The following is an 18,811-nucleotide window of genomic DNA, read 5'->3' on the forward strand; positions in this document are numbered from 1 at the left end:
ATTCAACCTCAGTAAAAAAAAAATATTGAAAGCGACTGAAATGTGTTTAAGGGGTAACTGATTTGAGAAATATCACTGTAGTTGATCATCTTAATGGAAAAGTTTTATGATGTCAAAACCTATGGGCCATTCAGGTTTGGGTAGCCAAATGAAGACCATGCAACACTGGTTTACCAGAAAAAGGGGGTGGAGCATGTTTTTAATTTGCTTATTCAACAAAACATTCAGAACATACATAAGTGCAGGATTTAAATTTTTTTTTTTTTTGCATATCACTTTCTCTTGACCTTTTTTCACCTTAAAACAGAAAATAAAGTAAATTAGATAAACTACCACTTGACACTTACACCCTATGACACAATGTACATTTCAACGTGTATGTATTCCTCATAGCATTTACACCACAGCTTGGCAGAATTCCGGATTCCGATTGGTCAAAAGGTGTGGATTTAGAACGGAATAAATCGCACTGGTGTGTGATTTAGTCGGAAGTCCAGCACACGGTTTCCTTCCTTTACTTGATTAGTTTTCTATAACGGCATGTTTCTAAGTGTTCTTTAGTACTCAACACCAGGTTTTTATCCATTTAAAATTGTGAATTGTGAAAAAACAGCTAGAGTTCTTGTATCACATAAAAAAAATTAAAAGTACAGCTTTACCTGACTGTTACAAAGCACTAACACTGGAGACTCCTTCCATAAATGTTAAAGATCTCTTTCCAGGAAATATCACAGTGCATGAGCTGTTACCATGGCAACGATAACGCATCATAAAAAGCGTGTTAATATAAAGCCTAATTACTGTCAGAGCTGCTGTTATAGAAAATTAATCAACACCTCCAGACCAATCAGAATCACAGAGTCTGCATTATCAAGGTTCTTTTTTTTGGCTCAGCGTGAGATGTTTTTGTTCCCCCGCCCCCTCACCTGCCCCAGGTAATGTTTTCAGAAACTGTATTACAATGTCTTTAAAATAAAAACACACACTCCTGTTAGAAAGTGCGTTGACCTTTGGTTTTTATCAGAGTGGGCCGGGCCCATGTGAATCCACCCCTTGTATTTCGAGCCAGCACACTGGTTTGTTGCAGTGTGTGATGAACAGTGGTAGCGGGAGTGGTCCATGTGACAAAAGAATCTATGTTTGTGAATTCACCGTCCCGCTCTCTGTGGTTGTCATTGGTGTTTTTTCTCGGCTTTACGGGCGTGCGTGATGAGGACGGGGAGCACTGCGACTGCAGAGATCAGCAGAGCCACCAGGGGGCGATAAAACAGCCAGCCGATGGAGATGGTGAGAAGTGAGAGAGAGCAGGACACGCACACAGCGAAGAGCTTCACGCCCAGAGACACCAGCTCTCTCAGCACAGGGACCCAGTCCACTACACACACACACACACAGAGAATATTAACACCATACGCTGAAAGTAATCATTATTCAGGATATTATGTATAGATATTATATTTATATAGTCTCTCATACACACACGTGGGATACAGCTGTATTAAAAGCTGCGTGTGTGTGTTTGTATTTTACCAAGAGTGTAAAAGATGCGCATGGTCAGATTGATCCCAATGAACATGAGAAGCCAACCGCCCATTCGCAGACCCCACGTCATCATCATGTTGTACTGATGTTCTCGAGCAAAGACCTCCTACACACACACACACACACACACAGTCAAAGCTCTTATCAGCTACTAATTATATTCATCAAACTTCAAGTAATGTCTAAATCATCACACACTTGTCCAAAGTTTAATCTGAACCTCTGTATTGCTTAAAGTAAACAGCCCCGCCTTCAGACTCTAGGCCACAACCCCTTGCTGAGGAAGACAGTAATATTTGTTATCATTTTGCTGTGAGTGTCTCCCTCCCTGTGACTTTACAGAGGTTTTCAGATATCAGCATCGAGATCAATCAGCTCCACTACGCCGGCTGACGTGGCGCTCTTTGCTAAACTTGAGCACTCAAACTCGTTGTACTTGTTTAGCAACATTAGCCATATAGTTCAGGGCGTATGATGTTACATTTACATTTATGGTATTACGGCCTAATACAGAGAGAGAATCTCATTTTTACTCCATTATACATCTGAGCAGTTAGGGGGTTAAGGCCCTTGGGTTGGGACCTTCCTCATTGGTGCTGAGTTTTGAACCTGGGATCTTCCAATTAGTAGTCCAGCGCTTTAACCACTGCCCTGTCCGTTACACACTCGTACCTCAGCCGTCAGCTCCTCCAGGTAAAGGATCTCCAGCGTATCTCCTGATTTGGTCTTAAAAGGCATAAGTTTTTCATCCATTTGCATCGCCACGACACTCACCTGCACACACACACACAATAAAGTTGATGATGTGTGTTGATTTATGAGTGATGCATTATCAGGTAAAGGTGTAAAAAGATGATTGCTGTATTCATTTATTTTTATTAAATTCTATTTGAATTATCTCACTTTCTGCGCTGGTCCGAGGTAAGAGCCTTCACCACTGAGTCCAGCGTAGGAGAAGCTCACACGTACATCCCCCACCTACACACACACACACACAATAACATCTCACCATCACCTGTGATCCAAACCTGTTGCAGTGAGGCAAAAAAGTATTTAGTCAGCCAGCAATTGTGCAAGTTCTCCCACTTAAAACACACAAAATAATTTTCATCTTGGGGATACCTCAACTATGAGAGACAAAAAAAAAAGAAAAAAAAATCCAGGATTTTAAAATAATTTATTTGCAAATTATGGTGGAAAATAAGTACTTGGTCACCTACAAACAAGCAAGATTTCTGGCTCTCACAGACCTGTAACAACTTCTTTAAGAGGCTCCTCTGTCCTTCACTCGTTACCTGTATTAATGAAATCTGTTTGAACTCGCGATCAGTATAAAAGACACCTGTCCACAATCCCAAACAGTCACACTCCAAACCCCACTATGGCCAAGACCAAACAGCTGTCAAAGGACACCAGAAATAAAATTGTAGTTTAGCACCAGGCTGTGAAGACTGAATCTGCAGTAGGTAAGCAGCTTGGTGTGAAGAAATCAACTGGGGGAGCAATTATTAGAAAATGGAAGAAATACAAGACCACTGATAATCTCCCTCGATCTGGGGCTCCACGCAAGATCTCACCACGTGGGGTCAAAAAGATCACAAGAACTGTGAGCAAAAATCCCAGAACCACACGGGGGACCTAGTGAATGACCTGCAGAGAGCTGGGACCAAAGTAACAAAGACTACCATCAGTAACACACTGCGCCACCAGGGACTCAAATCCTTGCTAGAGAGCATTTGGTTGATCCAGGAGAGGATTGGGAGAATGTCATATGGGCAGAAGAAACCAAAATAGAACTTGGTGTTTTGATGAGAAAGAATGCTGAGTTGCATCCGAAGAACACCAAACCTACTGTAAAGCATGGGGGTGGAAACATCATGCTTTGGGGCTGTTTTTTCTGCAAAGGGACCAGGACGACTGGTCCGTGTAAAGGAAAGAATGAATGGGGCCATGTATCATGAGATTTTGAGTGAAAACATCCTTCCATCAGCGAGGGCATTGAAGATAAAAGGTGGCTGGGTCTTTCAGCATGACAATGATCCCAAACAGACCGCCTGGGCAACGAAGGATTGGCTTCGTAAGAAGCATTTCAAGGTCCTGGAGTGTCCTAGCCAGTCTCCAGATCTCAACCCCATAGAAAATCTTTGGAGGGAGTTGAAAGTCCGTGTTGCCCAGCGACAGCCCCAAAATATCACTGCTCTAGAGGAGATCTGCATGGAGGAACGGGACAAAATACCAGCAACAGTGTGTGAAAACCTTGTGAAGACTTACAGAAAACGTTTGACCTCTGTCATTGCCACAAAGAGTATATATCAAAGTACTGAGATGAAATTTTGTTATTGACCAAATACCTATTTTCCACCACAATTTACAAATAAGTTAAAAGTTTAAAAATCTTACAATGTAATTTTATGGATTTTTTTTTCTTATTTTGTCTCTCATAGTTGTCAAGTATCTAGGTGTAAGAAGTTGGACAAGCACAGTAACATCACAATGTCTTTAGTGAACAGTGCAAACAAAGCTTCTTTTTAAAAAGGGATGTTTAAAGGATAGTTTTTGCATATTATTTGCAGTTTTTTTTATAGGAACAATTATTATTTTTGCACAACTTAGTCAATGATTCTTTGTTGACAGAACAAAGGGAAGCGTGGCTTTCCTGATTTAAATACCACCATGACACAAGTCGAGTTGGAGTTTTGTCTCTAAATGCGAGTTTTTCCCACGATTACGTTGTGACGTCAAATCAACACGGATGCGCTCAGCATCAGTAAATAAACAGAGTAAAACCTCTGACCTGTAAATAAGTTAAACTGTACACACAATGATTAGCTTTAGATTCATCCAAGTTATTTCAATTTTAGATTTAGATTTAGATCAGTTTTCTGGTTTTAAACAGAAGATGTACATCATTTATCTCTCTTGCATGTTGCTAACAGAACATTAAAATGTGGACGTCCAGTTTCCCACTTTGTCAAAGTGTCAAAGTCAAAACTGGCAAATTATCGCCAAGATATAATGATGAGTTATGTTTTAAATAAATGTGTGTATCTGACTTTTCAAACCAGTGCAGATTCCTGGATCTTTGACTCTTTCGTGCTGGTTCCTCAGTGACTGTTCCAGCAATTTTAAATAACCAAATCAGCTAAAAAGGAGAAAATCCAGTTAAAGATTTTACTTAGCGCACACCAAACCCTGAACAGTTATGTATGAAGGCAGGAACCATAACAGCCCTAGTATTAACTATTCAGTATTTACTAGAAATGACATTTTGTGTGTGTGTCTGTGTGTGTGTGTGCGTGTGCGTGTGCGTGCATGTACCTCTGGTCTCCGTGGGTTGGCCGTGTGGTAGAAATAATCTTCATACACCGTGAGAAACGGGTCAGTAACAAACAGTGCACTCAGACTCAGAGTCTGGAAATTATTAATACGATCGATTAAACCTGCAGAGAACGCACAACAGGTTACAGTCACATTCCCTACACACACAATAAATATTACAACTAACATTCCTTTATTACAATTAGTACAAATAAACAACTATAGGCAGGAATTTACCGCAAGTGTGTCTGTAATCAAGGAACTGGTTTTAAACCAAATTTTAGTACCAGTGAGATGAGTAAAGCTGCTTATGAGTCATACATGCAGAACTGTTCGTCACCACTAGAGGGCAGTTCAGCATAATGGTACATTAACAGCTAGCCATTTTAGCGAAAATCCACACAATCAACTAAATTGTGTTTATACTGATAGGCAAAGAACTCTTGACATTATCATGTGACACAATGTCCAGGGCAAAAACAACAACAAAAAAACAGTTTTTGTAGACATGTAAATGTGAGACATGAACACCTTTTGAGAGAGAGAAAAGGCCGACCCACACATCAGGGGCAACGACAGTGACACTCTCCACCGCCATCGCACTGCAACACAAACACCATCATGAACTGAGATAATATGTGTGTGTGTGTGTGTGTGTGTGTGTGTGTGTGTGCGCGCGATAAACCTTAATAAACATTTAACTTAAACTGTACCTGGGATTGACGTGGCCGATCTCCTTATCAAAATTTTTACTGTTGATGATTTCCGACTTCCACTCTGTGTCTAAAATTAAACACGAAAACATTTCAAGTGAAGAACAAAACACAACACACTGTGCTGCTCAAATAAATTAATAAGTGCCAGGATCATGTGGCGCCAAAGTTAATTAATTTTCTACAGCAGCACATCTGATAACGTTATGTCGTCTTAAACAACAAGCAGTCTCTGCACTAATCACTTTCAAGTCGTTCTGAATCGCCTCTGAACCGTCCGTGTCGTTCTTTTCACGGCTAACACTTAGCTACAAAGCTAACTAGCTACAAATACAAGGCTAAATCCCAAATCCCTCTCTAACCCCTGATCAAGGACACTGCTACAGTGGAACCTCAGATTACGAGCATAATTCGTTCACGAAGTGGGCTTGTATTCCAAAACATTCGTAAACCAAATTTAATTTTTCCATAAAAAATAATGGAAACTTTAATTATTTGTTCTACAGCCCAAAACAATAAATACATAAAAATAATTAATACAACATATAAAGTAAAAATAAAATTGACTGCACTTTACCTTAAAAAAAATAAATAAATAAATCCCGGCACATAAGTGTTTCCGTTTGTGCACGCAGGCCCTGTGTATGTGTGTCTGTGTGTGTGTGTGTGAGGCTAGAGTAAGTGAGGACTCTTGCTTTCAGCCCCTCCTGTCTCCCCCTTCTCATCTTACACATTAAAACTTTCTCCTCTGATTTAAACACACACTCATTAACGGAAAGACTGTTGTTATCTGTTACGAGTGTTCGTCTTGCGGAACACTCGTAAACCGTGTTACTCGTAATCCAAGGTTCCACTGTATTTGGGATTCGACCCCAGAACTCTGAAGTTATTGGAGCTGATGTTCTAAAGTGTAGTGAGTGTAAATATAAAGTAAATCTGGTGAGTTCCTCAGGACTGTCCACCACCTCCATGGTTTATTCTCATCACCTTCTGACTACAGAGTACCGCTAAGAGTTTAACACCACTCTCACCTCCTGTTCATTACACTAACTGTCGCTCTTTAGCTCCACCAGTTGCGGTTAATTAATTCCCGAAGGATATGTGTGGGCGGAGCTAAACAACTGTTAAAGTAAAGAAACAAATCATAATCTGTTAACAACAAATGGCCCAACCACATCATAGCAGTGCTGATATTCATCACAACAGCACAACCTCGAGTGTAATTTGCGGCTGCACTACTGTCAGAGCTGTAAACTAATCAACACCTCCTGATCTGATCTGCGATGTGGTTAAAGCATTTAGTGTCTTAATTTGATTCAGGAAAAGATGAACTCACTGTAAGTGTAGGTGGTCTCTGTTTTAGTTTCTCCGTTCTCTGTGTAGTCCCTGTGAGCAGAGACAGAAGGACGTTTGGGATGAAGCTCGGGCTGGTGATTGTTTGTTTGTTTGTTTGTTTACTCACCGTGACTCATGATACTCCACCCACTGGTACATCTCCACATTCCTCCTCAGCTTCACTGCCTGAACTGAAACCCTGTAGTTCGGATCAGACAGAGGCTGTGTGTGTGTATGTGTATGTGTATGTGTGTGTGTATGTGTATGTGTATGTGTATGTGTATGTGTGTGTGTATGTGTGCGTGTGCGTGTGTGTGTGTGTGTGTGTGTGTGCGTGCACGCATGAGAGAGAGAGAGATTATTAAAACCAACATATGATGAAATTATATCTACCACAGTTGTAAATAATCTGACTGTTTACAGCGTGGATGTACCTGAGGCGTGCGCAGAGAGGTGGAGAGATGAACGAGGCGTCCGTTGTTCTGTGGGTCGACATAGACATCTGCGTGAAGCGTCACGACCTGGGCGAGACCCTCATTCAGAGAGGACGCGGTGCGGACCGCTCTCCCCTGTGGAGGACAAAAGGGAGGTGGTGTGTGTGTGTGTGTGTGTGTGTGTGTGCGTGCATGCGCTGCACTTAGTATTGTGTCACTTAGTATTAAGTCATTCACATCACATTTACGGCACTTGGCAGACGGCCTTAAGAACCTTTTTCAAACTTGTTAGCTCTAGTAAAAGAGGAGTGGCTTCTACGCTGCACAAAACTCAATCGCATTGTATCTTTAATCACACAGCAAGATGTTGCTCATCTTCATCAACATCATCATCTTAGAAGGACCGAGACTCGCTCTGTTAGAAGCTTCATGATCTCGTCACAGTTTTTATCACACATATTAAAGCAGATTATGACAGAAAGCGCAGCAGATGAAGTCTTTGGTCACTGACCTCATTAGTGAAAAGCACGTAGAAGGAGAGGACAAAGAGGGCCACGCCCACCAACATCCCACCCATGGTTTCTCCCAGACGCTCCAGGAATCCCGGAGAGGTCCGAGTGTGAACGCGAGTGTGTCCATCCCGACCGTCCTCACCGGAGAACTAGGACAAACACAACCACAAGTGAGAGAGCAAGATATAACCGAATGTCCACAAACAGCTTTTTAATATACTCTCAGAGCGCTGTCAAGATCTGCACTCTGATTGGACAGTGTTGACACAATGGCAATGTTTAGTGTCTAAGATCATCTTCTGAGTCACGTTATGGGCTAATTCAAAAAGAACAAAACGTTCACTAGTGTGTGTGTGTGTGTGTGTGTGTTGATGCTGTAATGTAAATGACAACAGCATTTTCCAGTAATTAAAACATAACTATAACTGGATTAAAAAAAAAATAGTGGCAAGCAACAATGACCGGGCCCAAGCACCATCGCCACCCGGAGCGCCGCACAACTTACACACGTCACACACTATATACATGTCAGTTTGGGTGCTTAATATTTGTTGAGTGCGTTTGTGTGTGTGTGTGTGTGTATGAGTGTGTTTGTGTGTGTGTGTGTGTGTGTGTGTGTGAGTGAGAATGTTAACATCTGTGATGTGTCCATGTGTAGAATAGGCCGCAGATCCTGGGGAAAAAAAACACATCACACTATGATGTCACTGAACGTGTCACTCAACATAAGGCCACACAGAAAGTTATTAACCTTTTTTCAGTGTAAGTTTAAGGCATCGTCGCGGCTGACCCGTTTGAGATATTAAAAATCCCTCTACAATTTTGGTACGATTATAATTTCAGTGTCTTTAGATCACATCGGCCCGGTTTGGTAACGATCGTATAAATTCCTTAGGAGGAGTAGATCAAAATCCATCAGGTGCGTTTTTGCGAACGACCCAAAATAACCGACTCCCTGTTGAGCTGTTCGGCGACAGTGTGTATCAGCTATGCAGGAAAATCTCATGTGAGGGCCCCGGGCCACTGAGGGCCCGGGGCCACGTGACTCTCAGGCATCCTAATGGCAGCAGAGTTTTTAAACATGTTAAGACCCCAAAAAGCCAAAAAGGGTGGAAGAAATAATTAATAATAATAATAATAATAATAATAATCCTTAGGAAAACAGGAGGTCCCCCCCCCAATAGTGTCTGGGCAAAAATAACAATAATGATAATAATAATAACAATAATAATAACAATAATAATAACAATAATAATAAATATGTCGTTCTTTAATAAATATACAATCAACCCCTTAGTGGTTTAGTAACTGCTTTTGAAGCAGCAGCACCACACACACACACACACACACACACATACATACACACACACACACACACACAACACACACACACACACACACACACACACAACACATACACACACACACACACACACAACACATACACACACACACAACACACACACCACACACACATACACACACACACACACACACCACACACACATACATACACAACACACACACACACCACATACACACACCACATACACACACAACACATACACACACACATACACACATACACACACACACACACACACACACACACAACACATACACACACACACACAACACATACACACACACAACACATACACACACACAACACATACACACACACACACCACATACACACACACAACACATACACACACACACACAACACATACACACACACACACAACACATACACACACACACACAACACATACACACACATACACACACACACACACAACACACACATACACACACACACACATACACACACACACACACACACACACAACACATACACACACACACACACACACACAACACACAACACATACACACACACACACACAACACATACACACACACACACAACACATACACACATACACACACACACACACACAACACACACACACACACACACACACACACACACACACACATTTTTTTTTTATTCCCTACACAAAACTATATAAATAATAACAGAAGTAATAAAACATTTTTCTTACCGACATCACTGAGTTTAGGAGACAGAAATTGATACAAAACCGGAAGCGGAAACTGTTCGCAAAATTAACTCTCTCGCGCGCGCACACCCTCACTCTTTCGTGTCTCGTGAACTACAGCGAAATAAAAGCGTAGTTGTTGCTGTTGATAATAATAATAATAATAATAATAATAATAATAATAATAATAAAGAGAAGCGACTCCGTGTCCCCAATAGTAACGGAATTATATTCGTTTTCTTTTTTTAAGAAACGAATGCGGAAGTGCACTCCTGCCGCGAGGCATGCCGGGAAATGCAGTCTTCCTGTTGTGTGAACCCGTGAACTCTAAACGCCTGCACACCGCCACCTGCTGGAGAATCGTGTAATCACGGAGGAATGCACACAACGATGTTAAAGTTAATCACACAGCCTGGTTTCTGTGTTCCTCTTTAAAAAGTTTAATAAATGTGTACATGTTGTTGTTGTTGTTGTTGTTGTTCTTTCGGCTGATCCCATCGAGGGGTCGCCACAGTGTGGGTTAGTTGCCCTGCCTGGTGCTCTGAGTTCCCTGGCCCATGACACTACAAAATGCCATCGGGATATAAAATACATGAATAACTGGGGCGTCTGCATCGTCTATACGACATGTTCGTATGTCTGGGCCAAGTTTCTGTCTTGAACGGCTTGTCTTCTTGTCTGCGTTGTCCGTCTTCCTGTCTCTTCTTCTGTCTGGGGCATCTGTCTGGCTGGGATGTTCTGCGGCTCCGTCTCAGCAAGATCTCCTCCTCCTAAAGTTCCATAACTGAGAGGATTATGTCTAAAAGGGTGATGCAATAGTGTTTATGAGGCTGATTATGCGCACACACACACACACACACACACACACACACACTGTGGCAGCTTTACCCATTTACGTGTTTAACCATCAGTGAGCTTCAGTAGGTTCAGCATGCCTGACTTTGATGTCATCGTCCTGGGCACCGGGCTTAAGGTAAGAAAGCATCATCATCATCATCATCATTAATATTATCTTCTTCCTCTTTTTTTACAATCGTTCTCCTCATCATTATCATCTTCATCATCATCGCTAAAACTCTTAAAGTGTTTGGCGGGATTGGAGGTTAATGTAAAACGTACATGTATTTAAATAAATAATGATTATCCTACAGCACTGAATTATTGAAATGGAAACTACAAACACTGCATACACACACTTCTCCTGCTATTTTTATTAACTTTATTCACTATTGATTTTGTCTGTATGGATTAAAATCTTATATAATTCACTCTGATTCACATATAGACCTACATACAGTAAATTAGTATATATTTAAATAGTTTAAAACAGGTTTTGGAAGGTTAAAAGCTTTTAAAGTTTCTAAATAATGATTCAAAATATATTTACTAAAGATAAGTTTAATATTGTAGACCTGTCGCTTTCCCCTTAAAGACTGAGTCTGAGTGAGAGGAAAAATAATCTCTCATTGAAGTTGACACAAATCTTAATAAAGCCAAATCCTGACTAAGGGTAGAACTTCTCCCGGCCCAGTGAGGGATTAGCGAGTCATAATCCTGTGTGCGCATACATACATACACACACGCACACACACACACACACACACACACACACACACACACAAAGAGACATAATAATAAAAAATTGCGTATCAGGCAATACAAACAACAGTGACTGCAAACCAGATGTGGATGTGAGCAGTGATGTGTTTAAACATGGCTGGTGTTACGTTACTATTACACTGAGGTTATTATGGTATATAGTTATTATGGTATATATACATAGTATGGGGGGGGGGTTACACTTTTGACACTTATGCCAAGGCTTATAGCTTTATTATGGAATATTTTCATAACATTAGTATCATGCTTGTGTTTTGCTGGTATTGCAGTGTGTGTTCCTCTGGAGTCACCTTGATGTTGTTGTGTTGTTACTCTGGAGTTGCATTCTGTTACTCGTGTGAATAACACTTGCTGTTAGTCTAGAGTGAGATCATGAGTACTCTGGGAGTTTCGTCACTGTATATCTTATTGTTATACTGCTGTTATGGTTTCACTAGCTCGTGTTGCCATTGTGTCATACTGGTGTTTCTCCTGACTCTCTGGTGTTCACATGATATTACATTACTGTAACATTTTTGATCAGATTATGTTGGTGTAACAGAGTTACTGTAGTGTTTTTCCGCTACATACCGCTACAGTAATGTTATGCAATGTAAATGGAATGCATTACTCATTATGATTTACTATGACACTGATGTTTTTTATGACCCTCTCCACAGGAATGTATCCTGTCCTGTTTGTTGTCCATCAGCGGGAAAAAGGTTCTACACATTGACCAGAACCCATATTATGGAGGAGAGAACGCCTGCATTTCACCTCTGGAAGAGGTCTGAGCTACACACACGGTTTAGCTGCTATATTCTGGAGTCAGTCTCTAGATTTACCCAGTACTAGAAATAAAAAGCAAGGATGCTTTCCTTTATCATCCGTGTTTGTTGTGTCAAACAGCTCTATAAGCACTTCCAGGTTCCGGGTCCTCCTAAAGGAATGGGATTGGGCAAAGAGTGGAATGTCGACCTCATTCCGAAATTTATGCTATCCGATGGTGAGATGACACTAGTGCAAATATTTTCCATAATTCTGTACTGTTTGTTCACAGCTTTGTTTGTTCACAAGTTCCCTGTGCGTCGTGCCGTGACGTGTTACAGGACTACTGGTGAAGATGCTGCTGGTTACAGAGGTGACGCGGTATTTGGACTTCAAAGTCATCGAGGGCAGCTACGTTTTCAAAGGTGGAAAAGTTCACAAAGTTCCCATCACAGAAGCAGACACCCAAGCTTCAGGTAACACACCATACACATTCAAGGCATAAGAAACGTGTTTAGTTATTTTATTGGTAGCTTGGAGTTCAAACATATTTAGGATTTTATTAAAAAAAAAAAAAATTCTATAACTTACATTCTGGAATACTAACACATTCTTTGAATATGTATTCACTCTCTAGAATCTTGAACAAGTCAGAGAAACATTTGGTATAGAAATTGCAGTACCAGGAATTCTGAGTGAAACTAGAATCTAAAACTGTTCTAGGAAATCTATTCTGCAATTTTATATTCTGTAAACATCAATTCTAGAATTTAGTTTCTGAATTCTGCTCCAGAATTGCATCTTGGATTCCAGCATGTTATCTTGACCAAATCTGTGTTCTAGAATTTCCATTTCTGTTTTAGATTTCATTTTCTAGGTTGTTGCAGAATTCTTTACAACAAGGAAAAACTTGTCCAGAAATGTGTTCTAGAATTCAAGCTCCAGACATTTCTTATGAAGCATACAGTATATCAAATACTTCTCTTTTCTGTTCTAAAACAAAGCGAACTCTACACCATTCTAGAAAATCTATTCAAGAACAATCCGTTTCTGTGATTTACAATATTCCATCTTTCATCTGAGATTAAATTCGATTTTTGCTTGTTTGTTTCCTTTTCACAGACCTGATGGGCATGTTCGATAAGAGGAGGTTCAGGAAGCTTCTCCTCTTCATCCTGAACTTTGAAGAGCACGACCCCCGCACGCACCAGGACATGGACCCGCACCGGACCACCATGAGGGACGTCTTCCGCCATTTCGATTTGGGACTGGACGTAGTGGAGTTCGTTGGACATGCACTGGCTCTGTACAGCACTGATGAGTTAGTGCACACACTCAGACACACACGCATTCACACTCATTCAAATTCAGTAAACAGGATGTTATTCTGGACACCTCTCGATGGCTCAGGTGAATAGTTTTGCATCCTCGTTTGTCCACAGTGTGTGTGTACGTGTGTGTGTTTGTAGCTATCTGGACCAGCCATGTCTGCAGACTATCAAGCGTATACGGATGTACTCAGAGTCTGTGGCGCGGTACGATCACAGTCCTTACCTTTACCCACTGTACGGACTCGGGGAGCTGCCGCAGGGCTTCGCCAGGTACGAAAACAAATACATTTTAATTAGAAACAGGTGAGAAGTCGTTTGCAAGAGGACACGCCTCCGTTGCTGAAGCTTAATATCACTTTAAGAAGTACAATCTTCATGGGTCGATGTATCTATTTGTGTGTTTTAACAGGCTGAGTGCTCAGCATGGGGGCACATACATGCTGAACCGCCATGTTGATGACATCATCATGGAGAACGGGAAAGTAGCAGCGGTGAAATCTCAGGGCGAGGTGAGGTGCAGGAGTGCGACGATAATCAATTACGCTGGTATCATGATATTTATCATGGTATCGCAATACTGTGATATGAGTAGGAAATATTGGCACCTACCTGGAAAGATTATTTTTAAAGGCAGAAGTCAGTTCCCAATGCTTCAGTTTCATAATTGTTAGTGGAACAAGTTCTGAGTTCAACTATTCTGTGTTCATCATATAAACTTGCAAAAGCAAAAACACGTCCTAGAAACATCATAATAAAATGAAAACATTTTCTGTTCGTCTCTGACCTGTTTATGTTTATGACTCTTCAGCTCTTCCGATGTAAGCAGCTGCTGTGCGATCAAAGCTATGTCCCCAACCGAGTGAAGAAAGTGGGACGGGTCATCAGGGTCATCTGCCTGCTAAACCACCCGATCAAAAACACCCACGATGCCAGCTCCTGCCAGATCATCATACCCCAGACGCAAGCACACAGGAAATCCGGTATGAAAGGAAAAACTATATGCGAATTACAGCGTTGTTAGAGACGGGAAACACAGTAGAGTAGAATGGTTATGGGTTCTAGGTGGGAATAATGGCCTTGTTTCTCAATACCTGTCAGTCAAAACCACATAAGCTTGAACTGAATGTGTATCAATGGCCCAGACACGAATGAGGGTAACCTGGGGACATATGACATGTAAATAAGGGAGAAGTGGGCGGGAGCTCGTGTCCATGCAGCTGAAGCTGATTCAACACGTTTTCTAACACGGCTTGTGCCGCTCTGTACAGATATCTACGTGTGTTTGGTCTCCTCCTCTCACAACGTGGCTCCTGAAGGGAAGTACATCGCCGTAGTGAGCACGACAGTCGAGACAAGCAACCCGGAGAAGGAAGTGCAGCCGGGGCTGGAGCTGCTTGAGCCCATCACGGAGAAGTAGAAATATCATTACATTCCATATAATGTACACAGTGACACGACACAACATTCCTCCAGGACCAAAATTCTACATACAACATAAATGTACAGAACTAACTAGCTAACTAAAACACCTAATTAGCTGACTAGCTGAGAAAAAAACAATTAACAAAAAACTATCTAAGTACTATACAAAAGACAGCAAAACACAACAAGTTCACGTGCAAATCTGCAAACAAGAGCGACAACACAACCACAACATGACACAATCCAACACTCTGTGGTTTCTCTGTTACATATAGAAGCAGTAATATTTTCATTTTTATTAATGTGATATACCTGTACATACTGTAACTAATACTACTATTTACGTATGTAATCGTCCTTCAGGTTTGTCTCCATCAGTAACATGATGGTACCCACTGATGATGGAAGGCGGAGTCAGGTAATCTACACAATGTCAGTTAAACGCGCCGTCCAATCAAAAGCTCTGTGATTTAAGATCAACAATCATTTAAAAAAGATTAGTGAAACTGTAAAAATAATAATGAATTATAGCCTTAACATTATCCATATACTGTTATAAATGAAATATTAAACATTCCTAATAATTATACTGTATAATAATAATAATAATAATAATAATAATAATAGAATAATTAGAATTATTATTCTAAACATTTTAGTCCATAAGGTCCATATTATGTGTAGTAGTAAACTGTATAGTTATTACTTTGTGTATGTATGTATAGTGTATATATATATAGACAGATCATTAAAACATCGTTTGATTTAAATTACAGTGTGAGTGTGTGTGTGTGTATGTGTGTGTGTGTGTGTGTGTGTGTGTGTGTGTGTGTGTCGTCCCTTTCCGCTAAGGTCTTCGTGTCACGCTCCTACGACGCCACCACACACTACAACACGGAGTGCGAGGACATTAAAGACCTTTTCCGCCGCATGACAGGGACAGAGTTCTGCTTCAAAGATTTCCGCAGAAAGTGTGAGGTCGACATGGACAATTAAAACTGAAGATCACAGTTCTAGAGCCTGGCTGAACACTACAGGCGAGTAAAGAAAAGCGTTTTAATGTTGTGTACAAGAAAATAAACTGTAATTAAGACCCAGACACACACCTGTTGTTACTGTTATTATTATTATTATTATTAGTGTTATCTCCTCCTGTAAGGATTAAAGCCTCCCATTATCCCTGAGAGAGATAAGCTCTGAGAAGGACAAAGTCTTGTGTAAATTCAAAGAGAGAGAGAGAGAGAGAGAGAGAGAGAGAGAGAGAGCAGGAGAGAGATGAGTAACTAGCTGCCAGAAAAAGAGGTTAATAAAGGATAATAGCAACTGCTTTGACCGAGACAGTATACTGTACATACACACACACACACACATTGCTGGAAGGAGACAACATGATCTCAGCAGGGGCTTGGGGGAAAAACTGCTGCACTATGGATGGATGGATGGATGGAAAGATGGATGGAAAGATGGAAAGATAGATAGATAGATAGATAGATAGATAGATAGATAGATAGATAGATAGATAGATAGATAGACCCCGCCCCCTCAGTTTACCTAAGTTCAGGACCTGCACTAAGACTGTACTTGCTGCTTTAACCCTCCAGTGGCTGGGATGAGTTTGAACCTGGAGTCTAACTGCTGTGTGCTAGCCAGCATTTCTCCAGGCAGCCAAATTCACTCATTTAATCCATCCTAAAAACCTTGTGGCAGATTTTAAAAACAAATGAAACAGCTGGTCTTTCGGTTCACTAACAGCTGGATTGTGGTGGAGGGTTTACACATGTACAATCTGCTCCAGATTTACCCGACTTTGTATAGCAAATAAAAATTTTAAAAACAGTTCTGATACACCGCTATATCAAAAAACTTTTATTATACAGTGAATAACAGTATAACCCCCCCAACACACACACACACACACTGGGGTCAGTCTGAGGTCGTATCGGTCGGCGGGATCAAAGCGGCTGCTGTGATTCGTCTCTCACTGATGAGGAAGTTGAAGGTGGCACAAGCGTTCGGCTAAAGGTGGAAGAGGAAAAGAAGAAGGAGACGGAGAAATGAAAGTGCTATCTATCCTCTATAAATATAACCTGTGTCTGTGCATTTCCAACTTTCGTTAATCAGCCTCCTGATAAACTAAATACTTCTGTAACAATATTCCTTCTGTTAAATTTCCTCTTAATGTTTAAAATAAGTGGAACCTGAGAACTGATAAATAAAATAATGCTCTCCAACAGGAAGTGTTTTTTAAGAAAGTTAATGGCCTCTGAAGGTAACTGGCCAGATGGAGGGTATAACTGAAATTATCGCATGTCTTAGAGAGACGTGTCCTCACCGTGTCCTGCACCTCCACAGCGATCCCCTTCTTCCTGATGAAGGAGAGAACATTGGGGTCCAAACGCTCTGTACGGGCTCCTGTACCCAGAACCAACACCTCTACACGCCCACACACACACATACACACAAAATTTAGTGGATGGTCTTATTTACACTAAGAGAAAAAGGTCATTACTGCAGTTACAATCAGCACAGGAGGGTGTGGTTAAAGAGCAGGAGGGTGTGGCTAAAAAGCAGGAGGGTGTGGTTAATGAGCAGGAGGGTGTGGTTAAAAAGCAGGAGGGTGTGGCTAAAGAGCAGGGGGGGGTGGCTAAAGAGCAGGAGGGTGTGGTTAAATAAGTCTGCCATTGAGAGAAAGCGATGGGATTTGGTGTGTTATGTGTTTGATGTGACGTCATGGTGACACTTTAGATGTCGTACCTACGCCCGGCTGCAGCAGGTAGAACAGAGACAAACTCTCCACCGTTATGTCTTCGTGACTTCCCACCTGCCAAGAGAACAGAACTCACATCAGAACGCGTCCTTTATTTCTTAAAAACCGCACAAGTCTACAGAGTCGCAGGGTTCCCCTCACGTTCCACTGGAGAACGGCGGGCGGGACGACGGCGCAGGGTCCGATCACTTTGTTCCCGTCGATGTTGAAGCCCCGTGAGCTGTAGCCGTGGATGATGGGGCCGACGCCCGGCTCCTTCTGCATCACCGTCACCGAGGTGCGCTGGTACATCTCATCGTCCGTGGGCCCGAGCCTGTGACTGCGGGTCAGAACCGGACTGCAGGGGTTCGGAAGCGCGAGGGCACCAGAGTGCGATTAGAACCGTCATGGAATATTTTAACTCCACTCGTACAAATATTTAATCATTATTAATAAACAGCCTTGTTCTGGTGATGTGGTGTGTAAAGCCTGTGACAGAGGTCACCAGGAGTCACACACACACACACACACACACACACACACACACGTCTGTAGTGATTAAATTCTGTAAATACCTGGTGAACTTTCGGAGAGTGCTGGAGGATAAGTGAGCGCCGCAGTGAGACCCGCGGGGGAGGAGGAGGAGCCTCACACACACCGACATCGCCATCAGACTCACCGTCACCGGGGCGCGCGGCGCATCACGGGGGACACATTACAGCGCTGCACACCACGTGACTTCCGGTGACAACATCCGGTGAGGATCCACAGCGCGGAAAGAGAGAAGAAGAAAATAGAAAAGAAGAAGAAGAAGTCCGATTAGTTAAAGATATTTATACACAAATGTAAACGGTCAGACAGAATGACTAATATCTCACATTTTAATGTTGATTTAAGAATTTATTTCTAAGCCTGACGATGACTTTTAAACTGGAAACCAACTGAAACTATGAATACACGTAAAGAACTAATTCCTCCTTTCTATTATAATTCTATTCTATAAGTAACCCCCCCCCCCCTGTTGT

At 41.6% G+C, this 18,811-nt stretch overlaps 3 protein-coding genes across 3 annotated transcripts; 1 reads left to right on the forward strand and 2 right to left on the reverse strand.

Moving 5' to 3' along the window:
- Positions 1-169: 169 nt before the first annotated feature.
- Positions 170-10,081, reverse strand: LOC128511465 (transmembrane protein 43). The gene is made up of 12 exons (XM_053484345.1): positions 9,924-10,081; positions 7,854-8,003; positions 7,343-7,477; positions 7,036-7,130; positions 6,910-6,959; positions 5,574-5,643; positions 5,392-5,462; positions 4,861-4,982; positions 2,446-2,520; positions 2,215-2,316; positions 1,531-1,648; positions 170-1,375 (listed from the first exon to the last, which is right to left on the reverse strand). Exons 1-12 carry the CDS (start codon positions 9,927-9,929, stop codon positions 1,173-1,175), a joined length of 1,197 nt encoding a protein of 398 aa, XP_053340320.1. The 5' UTR covers positions 9,930-10,081; the 3' UTR covers positions 170-1,172.
- Positions 10,082-10,791: 710 nt separating this feature from the next.
- On the forward strand, positions 10,792-16,139 carry zgc:112334 (uncharacterized protein LOC619199 homolog). Its single transcript, XM_053484036.1, has 11 exons — positions 10,792-10,893; positions 12,200-12,307; positions 12,429-12,525; positions 12,629-12,763; positions 13,410-13,608; positions 13,757-13,888; positions 14,028-14,127; positions 14,427-14,598; positions 14,887-15,031; positions 15,404-15,458; positions 15,893-16,139. The coding sequence occupies exons 1-11, from the start codon at positions 10,852-10,854 to the stop codon at positions 16,034-16,036; spliced, it is 1,329 nt and encodes a 442-aa protein (XP_053340011.1). The 5' UTR covers positions 10,792-10,851; the 3' UTR covers positions 16,037-16,139.
- A 778-nt stretch (positions 16,140-16,917) lies between these two features.
- Positions 16,918-18,506, reverse strand: ndufaf3 (NADH:ubiquinone oxidoreductase complex assembly factor). Its single transcript, XM_053484396.1, has 5 exons — positions 18,362-18,506; positions 17,949-18,144; positions 17,795-17,861; positions 17,373-17,473; positions 16,918-17,056 (listed from the first exon to the last, which is right to left on the reverse strand). The coding sequence occupies exons 1-5, from the start codon at positions 18,454-18,456 to the stop codon at positions 16,964-16,966; spliced, it is 552 nt and encodes a 183-aa protein (XP_053340371.1). The 5' UTR covers positions 18,457-18,506; the 3' UTR covers positions 16,918-16,963.
- Positions 18,507-18,811: the final 305 nt, after the last annotated feature.

This window comes from Clarias gariepinus, chromosome 23, assembly GCF_024256425.1.
Source record: "Clarias gariepinus isolate MV-2021 ecotype Netherlands chromosome 23, CGAR_prim_01v2, whole genome shotgun sequence".
NCBI lineage: Eukaryota > Metazoa > Chordata > Actinopteri > Siluriformes > Clariidae > Clarias > Clarias gariepinus.